We start from the raw sequence: 13,500 nt of genomic DNA on the forward strand, positions 1-13,500 counted from the left end.
CATTTAGTTTTTTATTTGATTAAAGTTATTTTTTCACCCCTATAGTAGTTTTTTTTTTCCATCATCATATTTGAGGAAGGGGGCACAACAATAAATCCTGCTTATGGGAACCCTTAAGGTGTTGTTATACACGTCTCTGGGAATGTTCTCTACAAACACACACACACACACACATACACACAGAAGCACGCGTGGTGTTTTCAGCTCTTCACTATATTGATGCATGATGTATGCTACACATGTGTACGTCAGTGCGCTATGAGAGGATTTCACCATTTCATTTGATAAAACTATCGTCATTCATTTGTATCGTATACACAGACTGACAGAAACGGCAATGTCTTTACGACAACCTGTCAAAATAAAATTTCGGTATAACTTGAAGAAATTCAAACAGAAATATAGTACTATTGCACAGTAGAGTATGCTATACTTCCTATTAGCTAATAATAATAGTTAATTAAAAAACGCAGAAACTGTGGTTACAATCCACCAAAATAAAAGTTTGGTCTAACTCAAAGAAATTATGTAAGAAATTGCTTAGTAAAATGTACTTTAAAAAAAAGATATACTAAAACATTATTTTAAAGGAATATCAAATAAGTTTTCATAGAAGTTTTAATTTAAGCTTGCCAAAACAATAACACCATATTTTTCAAAAACACATTTGTTTTTGTGCCTATAATGTTTATTTATTTATTATTATTGTCAGCTATGCTTCAGAGTCAGAGTCAGAGACCATATTCATATAACATCTAAGGCTAAATGTAGCTCTTGACTGGTTGAGTTAGATGATGATTAACACTAAACAGTAGAAAATCAGTTGAGTCTCCCCAGCTGGAAATGTCATTGGCTGTTAAAATCTTGTGTTACTTATGATAAATTGACATATTGATAACACTGAACCTTTTATAATGCTCTTAATTACATGTTGATGCATACTGCATGCATTAGTGAGTGTGGTGGTGCTTATGGAGTATGGTCACTTATTCCTTATACGTTTGTAATGTTTGTTATAACTGTTTCAAATGCAAGACATTGATTGCATGAGATTAAGTTTGTAAATGAGAGCCTGTGTCCTTTTGTAGTGTGCACATATATTTATCATCAAACTGTGATAACTGTGACTAAATTCAGTATATATACGTCTTCCATATGTTGCCACCCCTCAAAAATTCCTGCCCCCTTCCCGCCACCCCATCAATATTTTTCTAGATCCGCCCGTCTATAAATAAAGTGGGCGTCGAGAGTTGCATAACATTCTGTTCGATTTCTAAGGAGATTGTTTCTTATTATGTACGATAATTTACAATTAGGCTATCATTATTTAGATATACGACGAACAATTAATTAAATTAATAATATTGCGCTGCAGGATCTCAAAGGGATTTAATGTCATTATTAAGGCGATGGTTTAGTGGTAGAGCATTGCGTTAACAGCGCAAAAGGTCATGGGTTCAATCCCCGAGCACACAAATGTATAGCCTAAATGCCCTGTAAGTCGCTTTGGATAAAAGCGTCTGCTAAATGCGTAAACGTATCTTTTTTTCTTGTAACTAAATACACAAGATCAATGTCCTGAAATATCACCAATTACTGAAAGGTCGATTTTATGTAATTCAACACAAACTCCTGGGCTAGATGACACAGCTGAATATAAATAGAAAAATGTAAATAAACATGACAGCCTACTTTTCAATGCCATGCCTAGGCTAGAGTGATTTTTTTAATCATTAAAGCGGGGGTGCTGGGGTCTCATTAAGGATTCACTTTAGTCGTGACGTAAGCAACTCACGAGCTCAGACCCTGCGTGTCCCACCGCGAGCTCAAAACAGACGCAGCGCGCGCTCCTTTCTGCAGCACGCGAATCGGAGGTCCTCTCTGCTGTTTGAGACTGTACAGGCAAAATCAGTTTCGGATAACATCAAGAGTCGAAAACATCTGTGTGCATCATGAAGTTTGCAGCTTTAGTCTGCTTCGTTGCTTTCTTCGCTGCAGGTAAGTGTACACAAATACTAATTGAATAAATGATTTCAGCACCACGGTCAGCGACAAGACAGTTTGCTGCGGAACAAATAGTAGGGCTACATCACGATGGAAATTTTCTTTAAGCGGCCTTTGCACGAGTAAAACGTACGGATAATTGGTGATATCGAGATGAATAAGCTTTTGCATTGCGATTTGCACAAATATAATTCAAGGCTTTTACTATCCCAGATGGAGGGTCCAAACCAGTTGAACAGCAGAGCCAAAGAGAGGACCTGGTATGCTGTAGCTTCTATGTCTATAAGAGAAAAATAACCAATCCATTTATTGTTGTACTCCTTTTGGTTAAAGTATATATTTTAATTTCAGCTTACCCAGTGTTTAGTTCACATCCTTTCAAAGGCGCTGTATAAGAGTGATGATACTCCGCTGGATCCAGAATGCAAAAACATCCTTACATCAGGTATGTTACTTTGCACTTTCCCACTGTGTTACTTTATTGTGTTATTGAGGAGAACATTTGATTTATAAGTAAATGAACTCAAATGGAGAATTTGTATCGAGGTTATTTTTAGCATAACTCTGTTTGATCTTACGTCTAAATTCATTAAATTTATCCTTTGGACATATAACGTGAGAACAGTCAGACAATATTATCGTCACATGCAGTTTCTAACCTCAATACATTGTGCGAGGTGGATGAGACTGTTATGGGTCAGTGGTTTCACTCTAAGACTGTGGAATAATAATTGGATGTATTCATGCCATGTATAAGCAATGGAGTGAAAATGAGTTATGACTACGAATCATTTGCATGAGTGTTTTGTGTCCATTTTTTTTATCTCTCCATGAATCTTGGATAAGGTCATTCCTTAGTTGTGAAAAAGGAGGAAGACACTCTAAAACCAGCTCAAGAGGAGCTTAAAAAACTAAGAGGAGAGTCTACAGTCAAGGAGGAGAAACTCATAGAGGATCTTCTCAAAGCTGACAAACGGGAGGAGCTGGATGACGAACGCAGCCAGGAAGAGTTCCCAAGTTTTGTTAAAAGAAGAATCAAAAACAGCCGTGAGGAAATGGAGAATGAACGTAGCCAGAAAGAGATCCCAAGTTTTGTTAAAAGAAGAATCAAAGACAGCCGTGAGGAAATGGAGAATGAACGTAGCCAGGAAGAGTTTCCAAGTTTTATGAAAAGAAGAATGGAAGAAAAACGTGATGAACTGGATGATGAACGAAGCCAGGAAGAGTTTCCAAGTTTTATGAAAAGAAGAATCAAAGAAAAACGTGATGAACTGGATGATGAACGAAGTCAGGAAGAGTTCCCAAGTTTCTATAAAAGAGGCAACAAGCATAAAAGAGAAGATCCTGATGATGAGAGAAGCCAAGAAGAATTTCCCCAAAAAAGATATTTTTCCGTCCTCTACAAACGGGATAATCCTGATGAGGAGCGCAGCCAAGAGGAATTTCCTGTATATGAATATAAAAGGAGTCATCTTCTGACCAGCAGAGAAAAACGTGAAGAGCCGGACTATGATAGAAGCCAAGAAGATTTCCCAATTTACACCCACAAAAGAAACCATGGGGATGGAGAAGAAGAGGATGAGGAGAGTGAGGAAAGAGAGAAGCGGACCTGGAAGCCATCACATAGATACCACCACAAGAAAAAGCACCACAAACGCAATGAGAATGAGGATTTTGAAGAACCAGACTATGATAGAAGTCAAGAAGACTTCCCAAGCTACAGCCAAAAAAGGAGTCAATGGGATGAGGGGCACATCAAGCCAAATAAACACCTGCAGAATGAGCAACTTAATGAGGACTTAAACTCCCAGGAAAAGAGATCTGAAGAATCAGAAGAGGTAGATGAGGATATCGCAAAGCGATACTGGAAACCCACCCATAGATACCACCATAAGAAACACCACAAACGGGACTCATCTGAAGAGGATTATGAGGAAAGACCCCTGGAAAAAAGGAATGAGGACTCAGAGGAGAGTGAGGAAATGGACAAAAGGATCTGGAAGCCCACACACAGATATCATCACAAGAAGCTTCATCACAAGCGTGGCGACTCCATAGAGTCTGAGGACGAAAATGAACCCATCTCAGAGAAGACTCAGAGTCTCCATGACTCAACAGATGCCGCCTTCAAGCACCATTCACCTAAAGAGGAAAAACAGGAAATTGCCCACGAGCTTAATGAAAAGAGGCATCCATTAACCACCCAAGAGGAAGAAGATGAGCTGAAGAAAGGACACCAGAGTTCAGCAGAGGAGAAGCAGGACAGAGATGCTGCATTGAGGTACCTAACAAAAAAGAAGAATGAGTTACAGGAACGTCTCCTTAACAAAGGTGACGTCTATGAGAAGCGTTCCCCATGGATTAACAGAGAATACTATCATCCAGCCTGGTACAAAAGAGGCCATAATGTGGGTGAGAGCACTGACCAGCACCCCTACCATAAACTAGAGGACCTCGCCGAGACTCTCCGGTACAAAAGAGGCATACTTACTCAGGAGGAAGAGGGTGTCCCCCAACAGAAGCTAATTACACCAGATGAGGTATGGTCCGATGTGTCCTATTGACCGTACACACAGTTTTTGAACATTTTGTCTGACAACACACATATTTTTGGGGTCTCCTTATTCTAATTCAACTCATAAACTTGTTTGTAGAGACACCAGGTCCTGAACGGGTGTGTCAGATAAGAGATATTCATAATCAGCACTGTTAGGGAATTTTTGGGAATGGAAATACACCTGAGGATTGTTTAAAAATCACAGGTGGATGTGTTGTAGGAGGTTGGAAATACGCTGTCAATTGCACTAGGTTTCACAATCCCAATTTAACAAATGGCCCCACTGAGCCCTAAAGTCTACATGTTAAATTACAAATTTGAATAAAGAAAGCATTCGCTAACCAAAGTCGATTATTACTAGACAGGGATGTATTGGAAGCAACAAACAACATTAACACAGTCAAGATTTGCTTCATGGAGTTCTTGAAAAACAAGGCCATATTTTTTCCGCTTCAGGGAACTTTTCTGTATCTCTGCTTGCTAGACTACAACATGGATAAGTTGACTGAGTGGACGTGGGTAGACTGTAATTCTCCTTTCAGTTCTTCAGACCATTAAACTCTAGCTGCACCAAAAAGCGTTAACAACCTCCTATCAACTCTCAGATGACTACTTAAGCCAAATGTTGTGCTATTACAAGGACATCAGAGTTATCTGATATACATGCAAACTACAAAGTAATATTGCATTTACTTAAGGGTGTAGAGGGATAGGCTAAGAGCATCATTCCTCTTCATGACAGGGATACTGAATAACTAAAGGTACTTCTCTATGACTTTCCAACTGGGAATGTGGAAACAGGATATTTAATTGACTAGAGCAACCAAATTTCTATCAATCATAAAGAAACAACCCAATTTATGCCAGACTGCAACAATGGCAAAAACAGCACAAAACAACTCTGGGGACTGATTAAGGCAATTGTTTTTAAGAATCACTTAATTCTTGTTCTTTTCTTTCAGTTAAAAGAACTTGAGAAACTGGCCTCTGTGGATCAACAGAAGGAGGCAACTTAATCATTCCTAGGATCCGCTGAAACATCATCTTCTTACGCTGCCTGATTTGATTTGCCATGTGTGCTTACTTGGGCTGCTTTAGATGAATGCATTACTATATGTTGTACCCTATTACAACTGCATTAGACTTTTGTTATTGTGTATATCAATGTTTAACGTGAGAGTCTTAGAAGCAAGACAGTCTATAAAAGGAAGAAAAAAAAGCTTGATGATGTTATGTGCATCATTTTTCTCTTTATTACATTCTAAAATAACATGAAAAAAACAAAATGATCATGTACTATTGACTGCAAATTTGTCTGCATTTTAGAGCATGCTACTTTACAACTGTGAAAAAAAACACAGTGTTGAAACATTTCTGTTGTTCTTTATGGCCTTCAACAGAGCCTCTGCTTACATGATTGTTTGTGTTTAATAAAATGTGTAATTATGGGACCAAAGCCGATTAATGCATTTATTATTTGTGTTTTAATGCGGGAAACCTTTTGAAAATGATTAAAAACAGATATATATATACACAGTCTACTTGTGCAATGATGCATTTTGTAAGCAAAACTTGGTTATTCGCCAAGTGCAGAGGATGCCGAAAAAGCAGCATATTTCCTTCCTCCACATCTTGCTAAAAAAAAATAAAAATAAATAAGGATGAGAACATTTATTTAGCTCTTAAATGCAAATCTATTAAAATAAAAAAAACACAGTAGATAACAGACTTTGAATAATAAAGCTGTGCAACTCATAAAGAGAATAAAGCACTGGCTGAATGTGTGAGTCCAACGCTGATTTGGTTTTTTTTCCTCACTTAAGTTAAACTAAACTAATTGCCTAGGCAGAACTAATCTCATCCAGTTTCAGCCTCTTGGCAACAGGCTCCTCTGATTTGTGCTGATTCCTAGCTTTGGCAGCATCTGCAGCGACCGTGGTTCCTGACAGGAGATACCCTCCACCTCCACTCATGAGCAGCACTGGATGAGTCCGATTGGGCAGCACCTGAAACAATGACACAGAAGTGAATACCAAGTCAAAGCCTTTTAGGGGTGGGTGGTAAGATCAAAATCTTAATTCACAGCATGACTCATCTAATATAACAGTAATTACATCGAAATGTATCTGTTTTTGCTGGAAATGCAACAAAAAAAGGTTTACACATATACAACCATGCCAATGCAAATTTTTATTATTATTTATGTTTACCAAGGCTGCATTTATTTGATCAAAACACAGCAATTTTTTTTAAATGTATTAAAAATTATTTTAATAAATATCAAAATGTCAAAAATTTATTCCGGTGATACAAAGCTGAATTTCCAGCATCATTACTCCAGTCTTCAGTGTCACATAAGCCTTTAGAAATCATTCTAATATGCTGATTTGCTGCTCAAGTGACATTTATTATTAATGATATATCAATGTTTAAAAAGGTTGTGCTGCCTAATATTTTAGCAGAAATGGTCATGCATTTTTTTCAGGATTAATATAAAGTTAAAAAAACAAAAAACAGCATTTAATCATCAATTTGATGCATCCTTGAAGAATAAAAGTATTCATTCCTTTCTTAAAAAAAAAAAAAAAGTACTGACCTCAAGATTTTGCACAGTGTGTAGTGTAAATAAAAAGATTAATAATAAAAAGTCTGGGATTAGAGCAAAAACAACTCTGTGTGTATAGGATGAAGTAAAGAATTACCTGGTAATGCCTGAGCCAGGAATCTGTTAACCTGAGACTGATTGCTCCTCCTTGTTCCCTGAGTTTTGTGTAACACTCAATCAGTGGCTGTCCAAAAGAGATCAGACAGTAAATATTGCAGAAAGACCTTATTAAAACACTTGACTCAAACTGAATATACAAATCTTTTTAAAGCAATGGTACACTCTGCTTTTATGGTAATGTACTTTTTAGGCCTTCTGGGAATTTGACAAAAAGTGGCAAAATACATGCAAAATACCAGACATTTCCACATTTTGCTAAATAACAAGTTTGGAAGAACCGCCTCTATAACAGCACTTTCCAAACCAATCCGTTTTACCTCTCTGTACTGGCAGTAGACTACGAACGGTCGTGATGGAGCGATGAACTTCAGCAGACACATTAACACAGGACAGGGGTGGAAGCGACTAGCTATCACCAACCTGAAACAAACAAACCTTTCAGTCAGCTTGCCCATATTAACTAGGTGAATCACTGGAGGACTGCTTACAAAACAGCTTAAAAATCAATGACAGGACTGGACTCATCAATATCACCATACATCACATTTCCCTCTTTTGAAATCATATTGAAATCATGTTATGGACTAGTAAGAGATTTAAAATGTTTACAAGTTTTAAATGCATTTAGGGTTGGACAATACAGTTCAAAATAATCTTGTTGCTTTATAAAAGAAAGCGCATTTATTATTTCTTTTACAACACAAAACATACCCATCTGCATTTCTGCCCTCTAATAGAGCTGCAGCTGAAGCTAACTTCTTCCTCTTCTCCTCCATCTTCACCTTTTTCTCTTGAGCCTGTAAGGTTAGAAAGATCAATTAAATGTGTGTGACATTTAAGAAAAACTCTTAAAAGACACTTTTCCCACCATGACTAGTTTCCCATTGAGAATGCATCGCACAAACGCTCACACATTTCACCTCTAGGTGCTCTTCTTTTAATCTTTTGTCTCCTTGGTAACGATGTAGAATTTTGAAAACTATCAAAACGGCAAATTGATAAATCATTGAAAAAAATTACACCACAACAGAGAAACAGTTGTAATTTGGGTACAGAATAAAAAAAATACTTTTTTTTCTTCGTTTGTTTATTCAGTTGTTTGTTAAAATTATTAAAATATTTATATTTTAATTAATTTAAATCACGTTAATATTTTAAAATGGAAAGGTCTGGGCTTGGATCAAATACAATGCATTTTGACATTTATTTTATTGTGTTTATTTAGATTTGTTTAAATTATGACATATATTTAAAATGATTTAAATTATACTGTTATTTTAAAAGGGACATTTTGGTCTTGGAACAAATGTAATACATTTTTAAATAGTTTGTGTTTATTTTTGCTTTTTGTTTAAATCAGCAACTTTTGAAAGTAATAATTATTATTAAATGTATTTAAATCAAATTCATATTTTACAATGGAAAGTTTAAGTCTTTCATTATATATATAGCTTTTTTTTAATTATCATATAATTATATTAAAAAAGTTCTATCTAATATTTAGAACTATTTCAATTATATTTATTATTTTAAAATGGATTTTTAAAAAGGTTTGGTCTTAGACGACAATAAAGCAAAAGCAGGTAAATGATGAAGGCATGGAAAAAGTTTCCAAGATTCTATTCTATTATTCTATTAATAATGAGAAAAATCTTACCTTCTTTTCTCGCAGTCTTTCTCTCTCCTCTCTCCTCATTTCCTCTTGCGGGTCGATGCTGACCTCCATGCTCTGAGGTTCTGAGTTCTTCTCCTCAGACACAGCTGAGGTTTCCTGAGTGGACTCAGATTGACCGTTCCCGCTGCCACTGACCTCAGACTCGGCGTCCTTCTCTGACAGATCCAGGGTTCCCGCCAGCAGAGCGTTAACTTTGCATAACGGGAACTCATGCAGCGTCTCATGGAAGTGCGACGGAAAGCCAAAGCTCTCCATGCCGGCTCTCGTTGGGCCTCCACCGGGATACATCTGAATCACTGAGCCAAAACCTGAGAAACAGAAACATCTGGATCTTCAGCAGTGTAAGGGTGGCTGCCTAATACAAGATTTTATAAATAAGGGTAACTAAACAGTTGATGGTCCCTACTATTTTTTGTCATATTATGGAAGTCACCAACTGTTTGGTTACCCATATTCTTCAAAACAGTTTTTTATGTTCAACAGAAGACAGAAACTCATACAGGTTTGGAGCAACTTGAGGGTGGTTAAATATGACACAATTTTCATTATGGGGTGAACGATCCATTGAAGTAAAGTGTGATTACCTCCCATTCGCTCCATCACCGAGCCCAACACAAGTCCAGCGCAGGTCTCAAAAACAAGGATTTTACTGCCAGCGTGGATGTTACCCAGAGTCAAAATCTGAGCCAATGTGTCATACCGTAGGTGACTAAAATAGACACAAATATTGACAATAGAGTATAAATGCTTTCAAATGTACAGGTTTTCGAAAACTGGGAAATCACATTAATGTAAAAAAAAAAAAAAAATTAATATATATATATATATATATATATATATATATATATATATATATATATATATATATATATATATATATATATATATATATATATATATATATATATAGTGTTTTTTGTGCATGTGATTTGACCATTAACCAACATCAGAGAATCACATTGTTGTTAATGCTAACTTAAATTAAATATAAAATAATAAAATGATAAAATAGAAATAAAAATTGAAAAACTGATATATATAAAAACTGATAGCTAAAAATATTCATTTATATAAAACAAACTAATAAATTAATAATAATAATAATAATAAACTAAAAATGTCAAAAGCACATACAAATTAAATAAACAGAATGGAAACTGAAAAAAAATATGCAAATTATTAATACATACTATTTATATTTTATATATATATATATATATATATATATATATATATATATATATATATATATATATACACACACACTATTTATACTGCATATAAATAATACTTAAAAAATAATAATAATAATAAAAAACACTGGAGAAAGGTGACAATGCAAATATGTTTATAACTTGGCAAAATATCAACCTAATTCTTCCAGTAAATTTTTCAAAGGGGTTTGGATGCCAAATAAAACCTGTACTAAAATATATATTATTTAATTTAACGCATCAATTATGTAATGTAAATGACTGAAGTATTTCTTTAAGTTCACATGCCATATTTTCCCTGGTTCTCTGCCGTGGTACATCATGGCAAGGAGTCGAGTGGAGGGTTTCAGGATTGATATTTCACTCTCGTACCTGTACACATAAAAGCAATGTACTTCATAAGATTTATATTTTCCATGTTATTGCTCAAATAAATAATAACAATGGTTTAAACTCACTTTTTCTTTTTCTTCTTGATGTATTTCTCTTGAGCAAATTCAGTTTTGCCCTTGAATGTTGTACTGTTGTCTATGAGCTGCTGAACAATCTCCTTTAACACACATGAAAGGACACTATTTGTAACCTCATACGAACACATAAACACCTTCATGAATAACAGCACAACTTTCCCAGCCTGCTGTTAAAAAAGTAATTAGTTATAGTTACTCACTACTTGTTCCAAAAAGTAACTGAGTTAGTAACTGAATTACTCTATAATAAAAGTAACTCGTTACCAGGGAAAGTAACTATTTGCGTTACTGTAAAAAAAAGAAGAAAAAAAAAAGTTGCTATATGTCAGAGAATTTGTATTTATTTTTTTGCAGTTTTCACAAGTCAGTTAAAATGAGTAGAACAGACAGGTGTTCGTACATAACTTTCAATATTTATTGCACGTCAACAGACAGCAAGAGTTTTATCCTGCTCTTCAAGTATTATCTTTGTAAGAAAGGGTGTTTTTGGCCACTAGCTTTGTAGATGCGTGTCACACATTGCATGTACACATTACATGCACGTTCTTGCCTATGACCACAAGGAATTTGAAGTAGTGCTTATATCTTCACCTTGAAAATGCCAACTTTTCATCGGATTGTTCCTGACTCGCCATCTCTGCTGCGAATCTCTGTGTAGCTGTTGTGTGTGTGTGTGTGTGTGTTTCCGCGTGTGCCGGCATGTGTGTAAAAACACTGGCTCTGATTGGCTACCATGAAACACATGATCTGCCTTAGCCAATCGTAATCGCTTATCTCGTTATTAACCCACCTCCACACTCGATGTGTGAGCCTGGGGTGCGTTCGGATTGTTTAGTTTATTAAATCAATGCATAGTAACGCACCGCATTTAACTTTCAGTAACGTCAACGGTGTTGTAACGACGGGAAAAGTAATTAGTTAGATTACCCCGTTACTAAAAAAATAACATAGTTACCTAACGCCGTTCTTTTAAACGCCGTTATTTCAAACACTGTAAATAAGTAAAGACAATAAGAAATAAAATATTTCTACAATTCCACAAGAAAACTCTATCTATCTATCTATCTATCTATCTATCTATCTATCTATCTATACACATACCTATATATATATATATATACACATACCTATATATATATATATATATACACATACCTATATATATATATATATACACACATACCTATATATATATATATACACACATACCTATATATATATATATACACACATACCTATATATATATATATATACACACATACCTATATATATATATATATACACACATACCTATATATATATATATATATATATATATATATATATATATATATATATATATATATATATATATATATATATATATATATACATATATATATATATATATATATATATAGAACCCATAGAATACGAGACTAGGGACTAGAAAATAGAAAATCTAGCTCTAGAATGGTTTTGGTTAACATGCATCCCTAGAAAACTTTCCTCAGGTACATACCTGACCCTTCAGCCCTTGCTCTTTCAGAGTTTCAATATCATCTCTAGTCAGTTTCTGAGAACTGCCATCATCCACAATATGTCTGTTATCCTGGCCTGCTTCCTTAGAATCTGTGACAGTAGAAACATTAGATCGTCTCAGCAGAAAGAAAATAAACTTATACACAGATAACAACATAAATCCACAGCATCATTACCCAAGGAGTCTCCGGAGTGTTTAGCTGCTTTGAGTTTGAGTGAACCTCCGGCTTCGATTTCAAACCTGGTCCCGAACAGCTGCCCGACCGCATTGTCCAAGAAGAACCACTGCTTCTCAAAGACCACTTTCCTGAAAGACAAAATACACGAGTCAAACCAAAGCAAATGAGGCGAGCACAAGCACTTAACAGGAGTCAAATGTGAATATTAGAATTTGTTCTATGAATTATCACATTTAACAGATATTACTACTAATCACTCAGTACATTAATAGTTGTTTTACAGTGTTTGCCTTTAAAATATACACTGGGCAAGACTACTGAAAACAATATTTCTTTCAGAACAATTTGAGTGAAAAGTTTAGTATTAAAATTGACATTAAGTCTTAATATTTGTTCTCTTTTTGCAGATACAGAAATATTGCTTGTTTCTTGTTTGATTTACATATTAGTATTTTTTTTAAAGTCATAAACCTTTCATGTACAAATCTAAATCAGCTTTTGCATCCCAGAACAGAGCTTGTAGATCCCATTGTATACAAAACCCCAACTCCTCTAAATTAAACTCATAAAATCAGATTTAATTCCAGTTTTATTTGTTTGACTCACTTTTTATTTTCGACCTGCACTGATTTGAAGACATCCCCTCTCTTCAGGACAACATAGTCTCTGTAACTGATTCTGCTCTCTACATCACTGTCATTTTCACACTCTGCCATTTACTGCGATCGACTTGGATAAATATCGACCGGAGGATATTTAGAAACTAGTTCACACTTTAACTAACACAACGCAAAAGTGGTAATGTCTATGACTGCAAATGGATCAGTAATTTCACATAAGAGATGTTTCTTTCCCCACGTGTGTTCTATCACTTCCTGTTGCGAAAGGCCAGTTAATCGAGCGCTGATTTTATTTGCGGAGCACCAGTCAGTCAGGAAGACTAGTACATGACAGATCATGTCGATTTTAGTCAGTTAAAATTAACATGTGTTTAATCTCTTATTTATTGGAATGAATGAACTTCACATTAAGTTTATATCAACAAAAAAACATAACCATGTTTATCTGGAAATTATCACGTGATGTAATGTCGGTACTGCCACTGTACTTCATTTATATGAGTAAAAAAAAATATGATATGACCTATTATGGCA

At 35.1% G+C, this 13,500-nt stretch overlaps 2 protein-coding genes across 3 annotated transcripts; one reads left to right on the forward strand and one right to left on the reverse strand.

Moving 5' to 3' along the window:
• Positions 1-1,820: 1,820 nt before the first annotated feature.
• Positions 1,821-5,689, forward strand: LOC113073665 (trichohyalin-like). Of its 2 annotated transcripts, none has more exons than XM_026246489.1 (5): positions 1,821-1,998; positions 2,218-2,264; positions 2,356-2,449; positions 2,851-4,544; positions 5,524-5,689. In XM_026246489.1, the coding sequence occupies exons 1-5, from the start codon at positions 1,953-1,955 to the stop codon at positions 5,575-5,577; spliced, it is 1,935 nt and encodes a 644-aa protein (XP_026102274.1). In that variant the 5' UTR covers positions 1,821-1,952; the 3' UTR covers positions 5,578-5,689. The 2 variants fall into 2 exon arrangements, with proteins under 2 accessions (XP_026102274.1, XP_026102275.1); XM_026246490.1 differs by having other exon boundaries at positions 2,863-4,544.
• Positions 5,690-5,837: 148 nt separating this feature from the next.
• On the reverse strand, positions 5,838-13,224 carry LOC113073666 (tRNA (adenine(58)-N(1))-methyltransferase non-catalytic subunit TRM6-like). The gene is made up of 11 exons (XM_026246492.1): positions 12,953-13,224; positions 12,344-12,474; positions 12,148-12,257; positions 10,634-10,725; positions 10,464-10,547; positions 9,546-9,670; positions 8,944-9,269; positions 7,998-8,083; positions 7,604-7,706; positions 7,264-7,350; positions 5,838-6,567 (listed from the first exon to the last, which is right to left on the reverse strand). Exons 1-11 carry the CDS (start codon positions 13,060-13,062, stop codon positions 6,403-6,405), a joined length of 1,419 nt encoding a protein of 472 aa, XP_026102277.1. The 5' UTR covers positions 13,063-13,224; the 3' UTR covers positions 5,838-6,402.
• Positions 13,225-13,500: the final 276 nt, after the last annotated feature.

The sequence above is a fragment of the Carassius auratus genome, unplaced genomic scaffold, assembly GCF_003368295.1.
Source record: "Carassius auratus strain Wakin unplaced genomic scaffold, ASM336829v1 scaf_tig00012744, whole genome shotgun sequence".
Lineage (NCBI taxonomy): Eukaryota > Metazoa > Chordata > Actinopteri > Cypriniformes > Cyprinidae > Carassius > Carassius auratus.

What these genes read in the sequence shown, in the direction of transcription:
- LOC113073665 (XM_026246489.1), top strand. Translation starts at nt 1,953, where the DNA reads ATGAAGTTTGCAGCTTTAGTCTGCTTCGTTGCTTTCTTCGCTGCAG. An exon ending in CGTTGCTTTCTTCGCTGCAG is followed by an intron (nt 1,999 to 2,217) that starts GTAAGTGTACAC and finishes TTACTATCCCAG; the next exon opens with ATGGAGGGTCCAAACCAGTT. An exon ending in CAAAAACATCCTTACATCAG is followed by an intron (nt 2,450 to 2,850) that starts GTATGTTACTTT and finishes ATCTTGGATAAG; the next exon opens with GTCATTCCTTAGTTGTGAAA.
- LOC113073666 (XM_026246492.1), bottom strand. Translation starts at nt 13,062, where the DNA reads ATGGCAGAGTGTGAAAATGACAGTGATGTAGAGAGCAGAATCAGTTAC. An exon ending in AAAGACTGCGAGAAAAGAAG is followed by an intron (nt 8,084 to 8,943) that starts GTAAGATTTTTC and finishes CTAACCTTACAG; the next exon opens with GCTCAAGAGAAAAAGGTGAA. An exon ending in TCTACTGCCAGTACAGAGAG is followed by an intron (nt 7,351 to 7,603) that starts GTAAAACGGATT and finishes TCTTTTGGACAG; the next exon opens with CCACTGATTGAGTGTTACAC.